Source organism: Enoplosus armatus, chromosome 17 (genome assembly GCF_043641665.1).
Source record: "Enoplosus armatus isolate fEnoArm2 chromosome 17, fEnoArm2.hap1, whole genome shotgun sequence".
Classification (NCBI taxonomy): Eukaryota; Metazoa; Chordata; class Actinopteri; order Centrarchiformes; family Enoplosidae; genus Enoplosus; species Enoplosus armatus.
The window spans coordinates 5,195,706-5,213,796 of NC_092196.1; the positions used below are offsets into that span (position 1 = coordinate 5,195,706).

The 18,091-nt window shown below is 44.2% G+C and overlaps 1 protein-coding gene across 1 annotated transcript in view; it reads left to right on the plus strand.

Moving 5' to 3' along the window:
• The window catches only part of ntn1b (netrin 1b), a 39,673-nt gene extending 22,182 nt beyond the window's left edge, over positions 1 to 17,491 (plus strand). The window contains exons 2-6 of the mRNA XM_070923247.1: positions 2,200 to 2,388; positions 7,030 to 7,179; positions 9,379 to 9,432; positions 11,650 to 11,724; positions 16,517 to 17,491. Coding sequence (XP_070779348.1) covers positions 2,200 to 2,388; positions 7,030 to 7,179; positions 9,379 to 9,432; positions 11,650 to 11,724; positions 16,517 to 16,836 — 788 coding nt within the window. The 3' untranslated portion in view covers positions 16,837 to 17,491. The remainder of the gene's footprint in view (positions 1 to 2,199; positions 2,389 to 7,029; positions 7,180 to 9,378; positions 9,433 to 11,649; positions 11,725 to 16,516) is intronic.
• The last annotated feature ends 600 nt before the right edge of the window (positions 17,492 to 18,091 follow it).

Sequence of the window (18,091 nt, forward strand, 5' to 3'; positions counted from 1 at the left end):
TGTAGTGTGTGTTGGATCATCCCTGGGGAGGGAAGTGTGGGAGATAAGCCTGTGACAGCTGCCAAACACCTCTGTGTGTGTGTGTGTGTGTGTGTGTACGTCTGGGGCCCCCCATTCAGAAGGAGTGTTTCTGAATCCCAACCACCTGCCAGCGCCGGTCTCTTATGGCAGGTGTGAGTTGGTTTGTACGTGATTCAGACCACTGATGAACGTGGAGCATATGTGGTGGTCTTATCGCCTGCATCTGCCTGTAATAACATTAAGACGGGCGCATAGATGGAGAGATTACTGGAATGTGAGGAACCGTGAGGGCTGCTCATATTGAAGGTACGCGTCTGATTCAGCCTAATAAAGGAAAAAAGTGACCTGAAAGGAAAAACATGGAGCCCCTAATTTATATTAAATAAATAAGTAAAACAATAACAAATCACATGAATAAATTGTGTAAAATGTATAAATGAAACTATAATTTGTGAAATAATTTAAGAAATTATTAAAACTCACCTCATTATTATGAACTGTTATTTCATCATGCTTATTTTTTGATTGATTTATAGTTTTTTTTTTTATGTCAAAATGCGCCTTTTCAAAACCTTTTATTTCATAATGTCACTTTTCATGGCAGTGTTGTTGTACCAGCCATCTAACCTTTCAGTCAATCACATGTCCTCTTCCTTTTAAGCAAGCTTCCACATTTAGCCAGTTAGCACCTGTTAGCCAGAACAACAACAACACCAAAGTCATTCTGAATCAAATATCTAGCTCTTATCTAGCTTGAGGCTGCATGTGCTACCCACCTAGCTGTCTAACTAGCTAAGCAGCGTTGTGAGACTGGACTTTGCATCAAAGTTAAGACTGAGAGTTAGCAGCAGCTAACTGCTAAAGCTACTCTGCAGCATTTTGAATCTAAAGATGTCCCTCAGAGAAAGACACAACTCTGTGAAGGGCAAAAATAAAGACAGACCTTTTTCTGTGCTCACTCAAGCCAACAGGAGCTAACAACGCTAACGCTGGCTCCTCACGTTGATGCTGAATAATAATCCAAGCTCAAAACCCAGCCTAGCTAGTTAGGTAAACTAAATAAAGGTAGAGGTGTAGTTACTGTGTCTCGGTAACGTCACTGTGTTTAATTTCAGCAGCCTGTAATAGGTTTATTCAATTCAATCACTTTAACATTGTTGTTGTTCTAGCTAACAGGAGCTAATTGGCTGAATTTGGTAGCATTTGGTGAGCTTGCTAGCTTAAGAGAAAAATGTGGGCATGTAATGGCTGTCATAAAAAGTGACATGAAATGAAAAATATAAATGTTTACAATTAAATAAATTGAACCCGGATAAAAGAAAGAAATGTTGAAATAACATTTCATAGCAATGAACTGAGTTTTAATGCTTTCTTCTATTGTTTCACAAGTTTTTGATTAATTTCTATATTTCATTTCATGTCTTTCTTATTTATTTAATATTGACACTTTGGGATTCCATACACGAAATCAAGGCAGCGCATCCGTGCGTGAGGAATATGAACTTTGGGGTCAATATTAACGATAGAAAATAGCAATGACAATAAATCAGCCGTCTCTCAGATGTGTGGGAGAGCGGAAGAAAGTTTTCCTGCCTGACATCACCGGGGTTCAGAGGTTAAATTCACAAACAGGTGGCCAAACGAAAGAGAGCCTGAACCAGGACGTTTCTTTTAGAGGCTCCATTATTGTCCAGACCAAAGCAGGCCAAGTCACGCCATCTGTTTCAATAACCTGTTGTCTTAATGTGACAATCTCATACCAGAAGATTGAGGCTTTTTGCGATGGCTTCCAAGTAAAAGCATTTTCTCAGGATCTCAACCGACTGCATTTGGCTCCGCACCACAATTGCAAATTGGAGGATCTGTAAACATCTTCTGCTGAGTTCATCGCTGTCAGATTACAAGCTCATATTTCCAAAATTCAGGAGCTAAGACAAACAGCGCTGTTCTGCAGCTTGATGACGCTGCATTTGGTTTCATGGAGTTTCTCAACTGACAGGGGACTATGTAACCATGCAACTGTGAAAAGATGAATATCAGCAAAACTTGTGTGGTTTTCACATGGCAACGGTGTCACATGGGATTGTTTAAATTTGAGCACTGAATGTATTATTTATGACTAGCTGATCTGCACAATGTCAAGGTAGAAGTTCAGTGTGTCTCTCTCTCTCTGCCCAGCCTGCCACTGTAACCTGCACGCCCGTCGCTGTCGTTTCAACATGGAGCTGTACAAGCTGTCCGGCCGCAGAAGTGGTGGCGTCTGTCTCAACTGTCGCCACAACACAGCGGGACGCCACTGCCACTACTGCAAGGAGGGTTACTACAGGGACATGACCAAGTCCATCTCTCACCGGAGAGCTTGCAAAGGTAACGGGAGATGGCGAAGGTTGGATTTTATAACTATTATCTGTGCACAGGGAAAAGACTTGGCATTCAACACTTTCCTCTAAATTTAGGGTTGAGATCATGTTTCATACACTTCTTAAAGACGTTTTGTCTTATGACCCCTTTCTCGGAGTAACCTGGTTCCTTAACTGCATGTAAACATACAGTTTGATTGTTGAATGCAGTAACACCAAAGAAAAACCAGCTTACAGAGTAGAGAAAAGTCCAAACAAACTTATTACACAAACTTTTTTTTTTCTCCCGTTAATCATCTCACGACCCCTCTGATTTACCTTGTGACCCTTTGGAGGGGGCCTGACCTCTAGATTGAGAAACACTGGACTAAACCACATAGTCACAGGGACAACTTTTTCTGCAAAATGATAATTTATTTTTGATTAATTAAGTAAATGAAATTTCTGTACTGTACCAGTGTTTTTTTCATCGTGGTATAGGTCCATATACGTAATGACCTCCCTCTGTCTGTTTCACACTTCAGGCATTAGAGGAATTCTTTAAAAAGTTTTGGAGAAAAGCGCCCACCTGTCTTGGTGTCAGTCAACTGACCCGTGCAGCTCCCAAGCTACCTGGGATCCTCTGTGGATCTCTGACAAGACAAACATAACAAACAGAACTGAGGTGTGAGCTGATCCATTGAACAGAGCAGTGGAAACAACTCGCTAATCGTCCCTCTCCCCTAATACTCCCCTATACTTACAACACAGTGCAGAGGCACACAAAAAAAACACACACACACACACACACACTCACAGGTGTGAGCACATACGTCAGGTTTGAGACCGAGCGGCTGAGGATTAATGTGCGAGGAGACAAAAGCTGAGCTCCTTCTGTCTCGCAGCACCTCGGGGAGTAAAGACGGGCTCCCAGGCCCTGAGCAAACAAACTGCTGTCACTCACTCACTCTGGCTATACACTCACCGGCAAAATATCCCATAGATGCACAAAATGCTCGTACATGTCTCTGTCTATGTGACGGTGTGTTTGCCTACAAACACTGACAAACATTGACGCTAATGTGAGGTGATGTTGCATTCTTGGAGGGAAAGTCTGTTTATATGGGAAAAATGAACAACAACAACAACAACAGAAAAAGCTTTTCAAATGCTAATTTTATGGCAGTACTTCTGCATGCTGTTTTTAAACAATATTGGATTCTATTGTTCATTCCCATCACAATTTCTTACCACATACTAATGACAAATGAGTGGGTTTGGGCAGATGCACATATTGCGGTCTTGAGCAACATCCACCGCTGAGCTATGATTGGCTGGTGGCAGAGTCTCAGGATGCCTATCCTCCGGTGCCCCTATCCTTGGTATACCGCTGGCTATTGAAACACAGGAACAGCAACATGATATTTCCTACTGCATGCCACAACAGTCCTCCCCCTCCTAATTCATTGTGACTCGTTGAACTTGCATAAAATGACAGGAAAGGCATGAGCAACAGGGCCTACAAAAGTTGGGAGTTTTATATCAGACAGTCAGAGATCACTCTCAAACAGAGCTCTGGGATCGATTTACCGCATGTGCCAGTGTTGTGCTGAACACAAGCTTGATAGATCATCTGCACTTACACTAAAAAAAAAAAAAAAAGACAAATGGTTCTTTGCGGCATTGTTTCACTCTCCGCCAGCGTAAACATTTTCACAAGCTCGTTTTGGGGAGTGGTTATAGGTTCAGGGGGATGGAGCTGGGAGCAGGTTAGTGGAACAGAGGTTCTCACTTTGCCTAATGATGTAGCAACATCCATAGATCTCTGCAAAGTCTTTCCACACAGCTGGATCAGTAACCTGAAAAGTCCAAGCCCCTCTCCCCCATCCCTCCACACACCCAGCTCAGCGCTCTGGGATCAAACCCAAACAGCCTGATTGCTGCCTTTCTCCTCAGGTGACAAAATCAGGGCGATGTGACATCAGTTAGAAACCACTATATTTATTGTTCAAATCAGCCAACCATCTCACTCTGCTGTTGTTGGACAGGAAATACAGCGCTGTGCCAACACAGCCAGGAGGAAGTCTGCTTTCATTCCCCATTCCTTAGACCCCCCCCCCCCCCCCCACACCCCTCCCTCGCCAACACACATCTAAACAAAATATCCTCTCCACGATTTGCTTAATAGTTGGTGGTTTAGTGGAAAAACATGGCTCCTCTGCACTCTACAGCGCCTACATCTCCAGTGGCAGCGTGGAATGCCTCATGCTTTATTTCCCAGATTAACAACTTCACCCCTCATCAAGCGCAGTGTAAACATGGCTCTTGGAGAACCACAGTGCACGCCCCCCGCCCCCAACAGTTTGTTTTTTCCCCCCCCGTCCCCTCGTACGTTTGGCAGTCTAAGCCTTTAACTAGGCACAGCGAGTCCACAGAGATGAAGCCGGTACACGGTTCACTGCACCGCACTACTCCGAACCCCTCAGCAACCATTCAGCTCCACCGGCCCTCTGCTGCAGGTTGTAATTAATTCATGTGTCCGGTTTGCAGCACCCCCCTGCGAAGGCAGTGAGGCTGTGGTTTGCATTAGGGGACTTTTGAGCCTGCAGTGGTACGAAATATACCATCAGTCTACCTGTCAGGACAAGTGTGACCAAACTGCAGTAGCATTCTGATATTTTATTTCTTTTTTAACTTTATTCAGTCTATCACGTTTAATGTAGAGTCCATAAAACACAGTGTTTTTAGCCTCTTAAAGGAATAGCTTGACATTTTGGAAAATTATCTTTCTTGCCGAGAGTTCGATGTTCAGATTGACACCGCTCTGTATGGTCTGTATGGTAAAAATGAAGCTACAGCCAGCGGACAGTTAGCTTAGCTTAGCACAAAGACAGGAAACAGCTAGCCTGCATCCGTCCAAAAGTAACACAATTCACATACCAGCACTCTAATTAACACGCATTATCTTTTATGTTTAATCAAAAAAAAGTGTTTCTTGGCCGGGAGCAGTATGCTAAGCTAAGCTAAGCTAATCTTACGTCTTAGCTGTAATCTCTGCTGTCTAAAAACACTGTTCAGTGTCTGTCCTGCTGTTATTACATACACGTCTGAGCTAGCCGCGAGCTGTGACATTTAATCTGCAAGGGTCTAGGGCTTATGGGAAATGGTGTTAGTTAAAGGCCGTTTAAAGCAGAAATCCTGAATAAACAACAATATTAGATAGTTGTGTCTTTTTAAATACTGTGCCACACAACATACTGTTGAGAAAGGCTCTCTTACAATACTGTACCTCTCTCATCTAACTCTCTGCGAGGAAGTGAATGAGGGTATTTCTGGAGGAAAAAAAAAATGCTTTAATAAGTAGGCACAGACTGCGACTTCACTATGTTGAATTTTATGTATTCAATTTTATTATTCTGGTCCCACCCTGAAATATTAATTACAAAAGCCTCAGAAGTTGACGCCCACAGTATAAACATTGATTTTTGGTAGATAAAAGCTGTAAAGTAGCATCCAAAAGAAAAGCGGTTTGACTGAGTGAAATCTTCTCTCTATGATGTCATTGCTATTTTTTTTATTGTAAGCTGCGTTACGTGATGATTATTTTGTTGCATTTGTAATTTCCCTCAAACAGCCCTCCCTCACGTTTATGTAAACAACATACTCAAGTTTGAATTCTGAGAGGAAATGAACTGGATCCTTAAAAATCTCACCATTTTGATTTTATTTCAACAAAGAGCTTTTTTCTTTTTTTTCTTTTTTAAATAAAAAGATTTAATAAGCATCTTGTTATGTTCATGAAGCTCCATAAATTCCAACTAAAAGCAACTCCAACCTCTACTGGACCACTTCAAGCAAATGTCAAATGACTCTGCTGGTACATATAACACATGCAGGGCTAATAGGGAGGCTGGGCTTCCACTTCAAACATTGGCTTTATGGTAAACGTTTGGCAGAGCGCGCACACACACACACACACACACACACACACACACACACAGAACGAATTTCTCACATTTAACTTGCGATCCCCCCAACTAACAGCTTAAACAGACTTTGAAGTGCGTTCCACTCGTCCATTAATGGGAAACATTATTCAGGCAGTATTTGCAAGGAACTCTTTGCCAAAAAGCTTTACATTGGAAACCCAATCTGAAGAGCACACAGTCTGTCTGATCGCAGCGCTGCAGAGGACACAAAGCCCGCTCTCAAGAAGCTCAAAGACACATGCACGCCTAAGCACACACACACACACACACACACACACACACGCATAACATGTACACTTTGCGTTACACGCAGTAGAATGATGCAGTGCGTAGAGAGTGAAATACTATAATTAATCAAGTTATTTACTCTTTTGCGTGCCCTCCAGAGCAGACCTAATGAAGAGTCCTACGGTCATTATGGGTGGAGGGAAGCAGTGTAATTTCATTGAGGTTTTATGCTGGTGCAAGGCCCAGTTCCCCATCTGTGATGGTCTGGAAGGAAAACACAGCCTGCTCTAATGTGAATGATTTCTCACAAGGTTTCAGCGCTAAGATGACTTTTTATTGTATGGAATACATAGAGTCATACTGACATACTGTAGGCATTTGAACACATCACAAGTTGTTTATTTGGGTACAGTCTAGCTTGATGCCTTCTCTTCCTCCTTACCCCTCCGTAGCATGTGATTGCCATCCAGTTGGAGCAGCAGGGAAGACGTGTAACCAGACAACCGGCCAATGCCCCTGCAAGGACGGAGTGACAGGAATCACCTGCAACCGCTGTGCCAAGGGCTACCAGCAGAGCCGCTCTCCCATCGCCCCCTGCATCAGTAAGGCCGACTTCGACCACCTTCACACACTAATGACTGGATCCAGAGAATGAATCCACGTTAACTGCACAAGCAACCACGTCTTGTTTGGGGCATCTGGTACAACTTTCTTAATGAGGGACACTTTATACGTAGCGTTAACAATCATTTATATATACTTTATAGATCAGTAATAATAAGCCTTTCGTAAGAAAACTTTCGGGCTGAAAAAACTCAAACTTCGACTGATGTAACTGCATTTATTAACGCCTTATTAACGTGTACAACTGCAAGTGTGATGACCTCATGTAAAGGGAGAAAATCCTGACACCTTGTTAGTGACTTAATCATCATCCAGCAAGCCATCAGCTCTGCAGTAATAAATGTTTGTTTCGTGAGTAAAAAGGTTGTGGGTTCCTCACTGTCTATGAGTCATCAAGATGAATTAAGGGTAGCTAAAAAGGCAGCGCTAGATATTTTTACAACCTGATAACCCATAAGTTGTTCTTTTTAATGGATTATTACTATTATTACGGTTGCAATTAATTCATTAAATTAACTATTAATAAAAACCAAGCTCAGTTTCTCATGCTCTCATGCTCTCATACACTTAAGGACCAGACACATCAGAAAGTACATCTGCACGTCTTTATATCATTAAATATTTCAATCTGGAGGCTCGGGAGCCGGAAGCTAATTGTTAACACTCTTCCCGGACCTTCTCTTTGTTTTTACTTCCCTGGCATTTTGTTTACCATCTACCACTCTGAATTTAGTTTAGCTTAGCCACTAACGGGACAATTAATTTCATACAGTTTATTCAAAAGATGTTGTTCCAGCAACTCCTGTCTCATCACCGTCTGCAACTCCCTTCCTCTTAGGAAGGAGCTTAAATGAAATGATGGTGACGCACAGCTAATAAGCTACGATAGCTTCCTCCATGTTGAATTCTCCAGATCGCCATTCCCTGCGTCTGTCGACTCTGTCAAGACGGCCCACCATTGGTCAACAGCGGAAATCCATGGGTCAAAGTTCACCAAAGTTGAACTTGATGAACAACAGATTCTCTTTGGTTCCTTTAGGATGAACTGACATTATTAAATTGCTGGTGTGACCGTGCCTTTAGTCAAATCAGTCCAAGCTTCGATACCTAGACTCTATCAGCGATAGCAAATCCTGATAAGTACCTTGGGACAAGACCTGAAAAGGACAGGACATGCTGGTTATGATGAATTCATGGCTCAGCCTCATATTGTGTTATTTTTAAGATATTTGGGCTGTTTAAACCAGAGCCTGGATAAACAGACCATTAGAGCTCGCGTAACATGGCCTTGTGTGCCTTCAACACCGTTTACGGTCTGTCTCACAATAAATCCCCAGAATGAGTCCAAGGGAATGATGGCTGATATGTTTATTGGCTGTATCTGCTGCCTGCAGATTCCAGGCCCTCGGCAATAAACGCCAACGCCTCACAGAAACAGAGATGGGTCTCTAGTAGCTGCTTTAGCTAGGAGCGTCAAGTAGCTGGCTGGCATGAACAGATAAGATAACAGTGATGTCTGGGAGAACACACACACAGTTTGTCCACTATGTTACTGGGGTTGACATTTCTGATAAAGTCGTGTGTGGACATGGTCTCTGTGGAATCACAGTGACATGTTTGGCCAGAATCCACAGCGATAATTTAAACCTGTGAACCTGCTGGAAGGATTTCTTTAATTTTGTTTGGAAGGTAACAAATGTGGTGTAAAAGTTGGAGGAAATGGGGTTCTTGAAGAGTAGAATATATTTGGTTTCTCGTATATATTTTTTGAGATGATGTCTTTCGGTTTTAATAGTATATTAAAGTTTTGCGATATCTCACTCTCTGCCAGCTGCGACTTTAACAAGACCAGCGGCCTTTGGCTCTCCGTACCTACAACATACCACAATCAGGAGGGAGCGGAACATAATAATAGGAAACTCACAGTCTTGATACACATTTTTCAGCACATCTGTGTGTCAGAATCAGCTTTCGTTAACAAGACATCCCATTAAAACCCTCCCCTCAGTGTAATCCATGTATGCTCTGAGCTTTTTCACATGGGGGGAAACTCTGCCCTTTGGAGAATAACCAGGAAATTGAGCTACATATTTTCCCTCATCATTGAAGTTTTGCTCTATGTGCATTGCCATATGATGACAATGTAAAATCAGTATCTCTTTCTCTCTCTGTCACAGAGATCCCAGTTGCATCTCCGACGGCAACTTACAGCAGCTACGAGGAGCCGTCAGGTGAGAAACGATTTTAAAACGATGAAACAGCACAAAACATCTCATGGATTAAAGTCATATTTCTATGATACATCTTGTTTTCAGCGTAGTGGTATTGCTCTGTTTATGTATTTTACTCTCATTTTTGTGATCACACGCAATTATATGTGCATTTCCACCACATGCACGTTTTTTCTATCCATTCATAGTCTCACTCCTCAACTAAACACAAGCCAGTGAGGTCTGACTGCCGCTGATGTAAACCCCAGATATTTTGCCAGTGCTCCCTGTGGCCTCGTTGCCTGTATTCCCAGCCTGCCCAGCAGCCTCCCCAGGGTTCTAATCCGATTACATGCTTCATTTGCACCAGTTTGTGTTTCAATCAAGGCTGGCTGCGCCGACAGCGAAGCCCTGCCCGACCCTATTGTTCGTGTGCTCTGACAGGGGTCTCCATGTTGGACTGCTGACATTAGACGACGTGCAGCAAAAATATTTACCTGCAGATATAATTTTATATATTTTATCTATAATTTCTGTGCTTGTCCTTTAATGGCTGACTATTCGTGCATGTAGACAGGAGCAAACAGGCCTTAGCCATTTATTAAATCAGATGAGATCAATTTGTTTTTACCGCGATACAGGTTTGGTTGAATAGGCTGAGTCACATCATCGATCAGTGTCTGGTGAGAGTGGCGCCACTGACTTCATCGAGCTTTGTTGTGAGTCCCACTTCCTACTATAGTGACTGCCGAGGCTGTGTGGAGTTTGGATTCCTGTCAGAAACTCCACAGTGTCGCCACCCTCCAAATTAGGAGCAGTGTGGTCCCCAGGGACCCCGCAGAATGAACGTGGCACTGCTGCAGAGGCGCACAAAGGGGGCGTTTGTCCTCGCAGCAGGAGATTGGACCTTAATGAGAGCTGTGGGTGTAATGGCCCCAGCGCGGCGATTGCGCTAAGGGGCTAGTGGGCAACGTCAGCTATCAAAGGGAGGTATGATAAAGGCCCCCAGGGGCCAGCGGGAGATAAAGAGGCCCCCCGCCCTCAGCACTTCATTTACATGGAAATCAGGCATGCTCGATATGGACTCGTCAAATTCATTTACTTTGGGATTTCCTCTTTTCTTGTTTCTCCCGCCACCCCAGAAAGCCGCCAGGCATTCCACCAGAAATGCTTTCTCTACATACATGAATTCGATCCTCATCCCACGTCCCAAACCGCTCTTTTTTTTTTTCTTTTTTTTTTTTGAGAGGGAGGAGAGGGGCGTTTTTTTCTTCCTCAATCATTACCCAGGCAACCACATTCACACAGAGTATAATGGGGAAGAAAGGGGAAGACTGGACAGAGGGCTGGAAGAAATAATGAAGTTTGTCCATATTCAGGCAAGCTGAAAGGTCCCCTCTCTCTCTCCACTGCCCCCTCCTTTCTCTTCAGGCTGCCCAGCCCAGCTTTCCCACCCCCCCCAGAAAAGAGCACAAGGCTTATTGCTCTGGGAGAGGCGGAGTGGGAGGAGGGGGGCAACACTCAGAGATGATCTGGTTCCAATTTGTGTCAGTCAGTGGAAAGTAGAGGGAACAAATGATTTCAATTTTCAAGTTTGGCCTCTAGTCCCACCACCAGCTCCCCTCATTACAAAAGGTACCTGGCGCAGTGACAGCGCGACAGCAGTGGCCATCGATAAAGCCCTTTGGCAAGCTAACCCAGGTGCGCACACACACTGGTGTAAAAGGGATACCGAGAAGACATTAATCATAAGTCTGTGAACTTCTTTCTCTGGAGGCCACAGAACATTTAGCCTCGGCCAGTGTTAAAAGTATTCACTTTCTAAGATGCTGCGAGGGGTCCCTGCTAATTTTTGGTAGGTCAGTAGCTAAATTTCCCCCCCGTGACCTTCTTTTGTGCAGGGGTGACCTCGGTTGCCCTCCGAGCTCACACAATGCATGCCAGGACACTGACGAGGGAGCAGGCCGGAGTGGAAAAGTTGGGAGGAGTATAGTAGGAGTGTGTTGACAGACACAGGAGGATCTGTGTAAGCTATAATCCATTTCACAGTGGCACTTTGAAGGCATCTTGGAGACCCTGGGGGACACAAATAGTGTGACGCAAGGGACCACATTCAAAGTCCATCCAGCTGGAGCCTGGCCTGATGATGCTGAAACGCAATTTCTTTGCAGGAGGCAATTTAGAAATCACAGGATGAATTTTGCTATCTAACTTTGACTCTCTCTCTCTTTTCCCCAGATTGCGAATCTCACTGTAAAGCTTCCAAGGGAAAGATGAAGATCACCATGAAGAAGTACTGTAAAAAAGACTACGGTGAGTGAGTCCAATGTGCAGGAATGTGCGCTGTCAGACGTCAGCCAGCAGTCAGGAGGTCAGATGTCTCAATTAATCAGATCCCGAGCAAAGCCAATCCACACCCTGGTGCTGCTCTGTTTCTGCGATGGCTTACTTACACAGCCTGAGGCAATGTCCGCTAACACAGATTCATCTGAAAACATATCTTTTCTCTTTGTTGTGGGCCTCCATACACACCAAGCTGACAACTCCCACCACTGAAAACGAAGGTTTTCAAACGAGGAGTGGATCATTTTGTGACATCTGTGAGTCTGGACAGGGAAAGCTGAGCTGCATGACTGTCGGCCAACATGCTGTCGCTCGTAATCGCTCAATTGGTGAGCTGATACAGCTGATCCGATCACACGGTACAGGTGTTTTCGTCGACATGTCTCTCTTGTTCTGTCGTCAAGTGTAAAAATAGAGATTCAGTTGAGGGTCTTTATGCAAATGTCCAGGAATTATTGTAAGCATGGGTCAGCAGGTAGCGTTTACCATCAATCAAATCACTATTAAATGCTTGTACATATATATATATATTATATAACAATAGAAATACATTGTAAAGACTGGCAAGTTAAAACACTTGTATTGTTTGATGAGCAGAAACGCAGAGGAGCCCAAACCTTACCAGATATTCACCGTACGGAGTGAGGTCGTTTGCTAACTTAAAGTAGCCAGCCTGGTAATTGCGTCTGGCCAAGAAATATGAGGAGATATAAAGTGTTAACTGGTGAGCTTTAGATGGTGCTTTGAGGATTGCCTAAGATATGTTGCTTATCCTAAATGTATTGAGTAAAAGCCTCCAATACCATTGTGTTGTCAATGAATCCACAGAACAAGTGGTGCAGCAGAAATACATCTAACATACGCTGGTAAAGAATCTCACAACTCAGCAATTTGGAACAAGAAGGACGTTTGATGATAACAATAGAAGAGAATCATACCTGTAAAGGGGGGAATGACAGAGGCAGCTTTTTGTTTTCTCGCTGTGTAGCTCTACTTTCACTCAAATGACTCCACACTCCGCTCTTTGGGTTTTCTGCACCATTAATCACCGCAATATAATGGTTTATCTGTTATCGGTGGATCCACATCTGTAGACCACAAAGACAAAAAAAAAAAAACCCTATGTGGCTGATCCGATGCACACAGGATATAGTCTCCTCTCAGCCAGGTCTTTGCAAGTCCTGTATCCACTGAACACACAGTAAGAGCACGCTTCTGGAAATAAAACCTACATTTTTCTTCAGTAAAATGATAAGTCTGCCTTGTGTAATTCAGAGCTGTATCATCAGCCACTTTGTCGTTGTTGACCAGCTTATCTTTCAGATTTCAGTGGACAGTAAATCTGTGCATTTACCAGTTGTAGTAAAGCTTCCTCACCATTAGCTCTGCTACAACCCCTAGTGTTAATTTCTTTCAGCGATGACTAACTTGTCTTCCCACTCAAAACTCATCATCGCTGAAACTTCAGCTTTATACACTTCAAACGCCATCCAAGTGAAAATTGGCCTACATATATTTTATTCCCCCTTACAGCTGAGTAGACAGTAATTCAGGCCATTTGTTGCATTTTGCTAGGACGCCAAATGCAGCCATTATTCATATTTCCACTGGTTTAAATCTCAATCGTCAGAGCTGAGACAGGCCCTGCATCCATAAATCAGTCAGGCTGATTCAAGCAAAGCGGGTGGTTCCTGTTGGTTTTCCTCTGAAGTTCCCCTGAAAAGTCTGAAAGCAGATGATTCGGCCTGAGCCGTGCTGAGGCGGTATGGCAGACATCATTGCTTAGCATGCATTCCCCTTTGCCTCTAATTCATTTCTCAGGCCTGTCGCCTCGCTTTTGTGGGGCTTCAGAGTCTCTTCTCTGTTCTTTGGGGGCCACAACCCCCATGTGTGAGTGGTGATGCAGGCCCCCCCGGGGGTCACGGGAAGAGGCCCTCTGTTTAAACACAGTTGTGCGCTCTGCCGGCACCGAGCATTCCTCGGGGCACAAACAGGTGGTAAATTAGGCAGACGGTGACGGATCGCCACCCTGGAGAGAAAGAAATATGTTTTGTTTATTCAATTTTTGTTTTTCATCACTGCCGTAGCTACGGAGACGGCGGACACAAAGGGATTATATTCTCGCCTGACACCCTCCTCTGCACACACGCACCCTCCCTCTCCCTGCCACCAGGAGCACAATGAATCAAAGGGCCGCGTGTTTACAGACGCTCCGGGATAGCGCTCAAAGGCAGGGCCCCCCAGCCTCCCCGGCCACCCCTCTGCGCTCACCCAAGGGTAACAGGTCCCTGATCATTCACTCAGCTGATAACCAGAGGGGACGGGGGCCTCAGTGCGGTAATTAAGCGAGCTCTAATTTCATTAGCCCTTGCTTGTTGGTGGCATGCAGTGTCAAGCCGCTGCACACTGCCCAAAGAAGATAAACCCAGTAGGAAGTTTGGCTGTGAGGGAGCCTCGGTTGGCAGCCATTGTGCGAGCGCAGGATCATCTCGCACTTATCTCCTCTCTCTCACCGTCTGTCTCACCAAACAGTGTCAGCATGCACTATTTTGTAATAGATTGTTTGACCCCCGCGCTCCCGGTCTCTCTCTGCTGTCTATTTAGCTCAAACCAAGTGGCAGATGGTGTGTGCGCGTGGATTTGTGTGTGTTTAAAAACACTGCGCAGACTGAGAACATACTTGAGAAAGAAAGCAAAAGAGGCAGACACTGACAGAGAGGCTGAGTCTGGACGCCGTAAGAGGAGAGCGCTATCTCCGCTGGATTCTCACGCTGTGAAGTTGGATGGAGCTCTGGGAGCAGAACCCGGATAGCTCATGAGGTCGGAAACACATCCCGATTCTCCTGGAACTTTTTCTGTGGCTGGGAAGACAAATAGTGGCCCCTCCTCCCTACCCCCCTCACACACCCTTTATGTGTCTGGATGAAGGAGAGGGCTGCAATGAATGGCAGGGCTGTGAGAGCTCGCTCTACTCAGCCCAACAAACCTTCTTTCTTCTGAAATTGTGTGCAATTTGCTCACACCATGCATTGACACACATACTCAAACACCCCTCTCCTCCGGTTCTCTTCATTCTTGGCAGCAGTTGGGGGGGGGGGGGGGGGGGGGGGGGCGACTGATGAACACACAAAGTGATCATGTTCAGCCAGAAAGGCAAAGAACAGGCTAACTCACCTAGCTGCTTGAATAAAATAAGAAGGAAATTCATTTTGGATATTATCATTCTAAAGGTATTTTGTTAACGTGTACCACCACGATGTATGTGTGTCGCTCAGGCTTTAATTGTTGAAGCATGAAGTTGTAAAATATTAATAGATAAATGTAAGATTTGTTACATGCATATCCAACTGATTGTTTGAGTGCATCTCAAGTGTTTCCCATCATTTAATCCAATCTTCTCCAGATTTGATTTATTCCCACAATTGTTAGTGAACCCCCCCCCCCCCACACACACACACACACACACACACACACACACACATACACACTTAAACGTTAATAGCACATTCCTAGCTAAACCCACGGGGTAAAGCACTTCACTTCAAGCACAGATTAGCTCCATCGCTGTTGAGCTGTTTGCCTCTTGTTGCAATCACTGTGATGAAGTAATAGCTGCTTCTTCTTGATGGGGGAATCCGTGCAGGGGAACTTCTGCGAAGGGAGTTTTACTCATTTCCTGGTATGAAAATATCTGTTTCAAGTGGCGTTCCAATAGTTACCAGGTTTCGCTTGATTTAGCCGGAGGTTGTCAACGTTCTGATGTTCAGAGTCTAGCTTAACACCCGATAGACCAATTGGAAAGGATTTGTTTCAGAAGTTATATCGTTAGCAGATGTGCCATTTTTCTATTGAAAAGAAATCTCTTTTGGCCTTTTACTTTGGTAAGCAGAACCCAATATCCACCTCTTCCTCCTGGCCACCTGAAGGAAAAGTGTTTTTCTGCCCCTCACAGGGAAGTGTGCTTTCAGATGTTCTCCTGCAGGAACCTTTGTGTTCGCACAGGGAGTGCTATGGCAACTGTTGCTGTAATAGGGAGTATGCTCAGGAGCACAACAAGGAAAGGTCATAGGTCAGAGATGAAGGGAGGGACCAGTGACACGCAGCAAAGTCGGCCATTTCAGGGTCATGTCTATACAGCAGGCTTTTATTGGAGCTTTTATACAACGTTGTATAAAAGTGTTGGCATCTGCCTGCTGCCTGACACAGATGCCAACACTTTAAAAAAGGTGTTTTAGTTTGTGTCAGTGGTTCCTGAACCTTTTTTTTTTCGTCTGATGTACTCCACAGCCCTGTTAAATGATCTCAAGCGGCCCCTCATCAGCACGCAATGTTCCAAATGCGTTCTTTTGAGTGGATTTTATTTAACACTATCAACGATGTAACAGTAGATACTGTCGCTATATAATGTTCATACCACTGATCTGTCCATTTTTAGGTCGATTTGGTTTGCATTCATACTGGTGCCACTTTTATCTTTTATCTTAGCTATTAGCTATTATCTACTTTTAGCTAACTGCCATTTATCCATTCCTTTCAGCTGTGTCAGCCAAAACTAATGGATAAATGGTTAACTAACTAGATCTCTGCTCACTTGCTAACTCTCAATTGCAGCATGTGGTGTTCGGGTGTTCCAGCTGATTCAATGTGTGGATATATTTACCTCGGGGTACATACAGTATCTCCAGGAAGCACTAGTTTATGATATGAATACTTGCTCATGCGGGTGATTTAACCCCCCGGCTTTTCTCTTCTCCTCCACCAGCTGTCCAAGTGCATGTTCTAAAAGGAGACAAGGCGGGCGAGTGGTGGAAGTTCACCGTCAACATCATTTCTGTCTACAAACAAGGTGAGCACCGCATCCGCCGCGGGGACCAGCTGCTGTGGGTGCGCGCCAAGGACGTGGCCTGTAAATGCCCAAAGATCAAGCCCGGCAGGAAGTACCTGCTCCTGGGTACAGACGACGATTCCCCCGGGCAGAGCGGCGTGGTGGCGGACAAGGGAAGCCTGCTCATCCCTTGGAAGGACCTGTGGGGCCGCCGGCTGAGGAAGTTCCAACAGCGTGACAAGAGGGGGAAGTGCTAAAAGTTGCTGGAGAGGAGAGAGAGAGAGAGAAAGAGAGAGAGAGAGAGGGAGAAATTGAGGGAGAGGTGGAGGCAAAACAACGTCTCCACTGGTGATGAATGCAAGGAAGAGGAGGAGAGGATGGATGAAAAAAAAGAAATAAACTGGAAGAGTCTAAGATAGGTGGGGGAATGACTGAGTGCTGCTGCTCTGAGTTGGAGCGAAGAGTTTAGTGTCTTTTAGGAACTTTTGTGAAGGAGCTCATTCTACAGCTGTTCTGTTTCTCTTTGTCGTTCAAGGTTTGTTTTGTTGTGTAATTGCAGAGTTTGCACCTAATGTTACAGATATGTCACATCCTGACTATGTTACCCATGATGCCGCTGTTTTTTTTTTTTTTTTTACAGTCCCTTATTCAGTTGTTTGAAAGAGCAATGCATCTACTGTATCACCCTTTTGTATCTTAAGAGGATCTATTTCCACTGTGCTGTGTAAAGCATTATCTAGCTAAATGAAGAGACGTTGCCATGGCATTGAGGGACTCCACTCATGTATGATAAGTTGCTCCTGTAATCTGCCAAACTTTGGATAAACTTTTCCAACAGCTGACAGTGAAAAATTGTGAAATTATTCATAACTGTGGAAAACATAATAGGTGCCATTTTGCCCGAGAGCTCCCCGCTCATGTGAGTGTTACCTCTGTTGAACAACTAGTGTTGTGGGAACAAAAATGCCATAATGATCCTCTGCTCATTCTGTGTAATGGCCACATTTCACATTACAAGTCTTTGCTCAGCGCTTATCGATGTATCAACAGTACGTAGTGGCTGTGACCTCTGCAATGTAAAGTAACCACACGTGCATACATAGACATTATTTTTAGTAGACGATGCCGTAGCATCAACTAGATGTAGAGTAGACGTGTCAACCATGCACTTATTTTTACTAGTCAAAAGTTTTAGAGCATATGAGATATGTTCACGTTTTTAGAACGGCATCCAAAAAGAAAAAAAAAAAATCCCATAATGCACCATGTGATGCATAAAAAAAAGAAAGAAAGCTGTATAGTTCAAACCCTGCTTGCCTCACTGATGACTGCTCTGTATGGGCTGACACTGGTTTCTGGTTGACAGTAACAACCCAGTTCAACTTTGTCACACCTACAGATACGTCACGATGTAGTGTTTATATTCTAATAAAAGGACAAAATGTAAGCTGGATGTCCCAAACATTTGCTGATGACGTGAACTCACTTCATTCAAAGAAAAGAGAACATCGA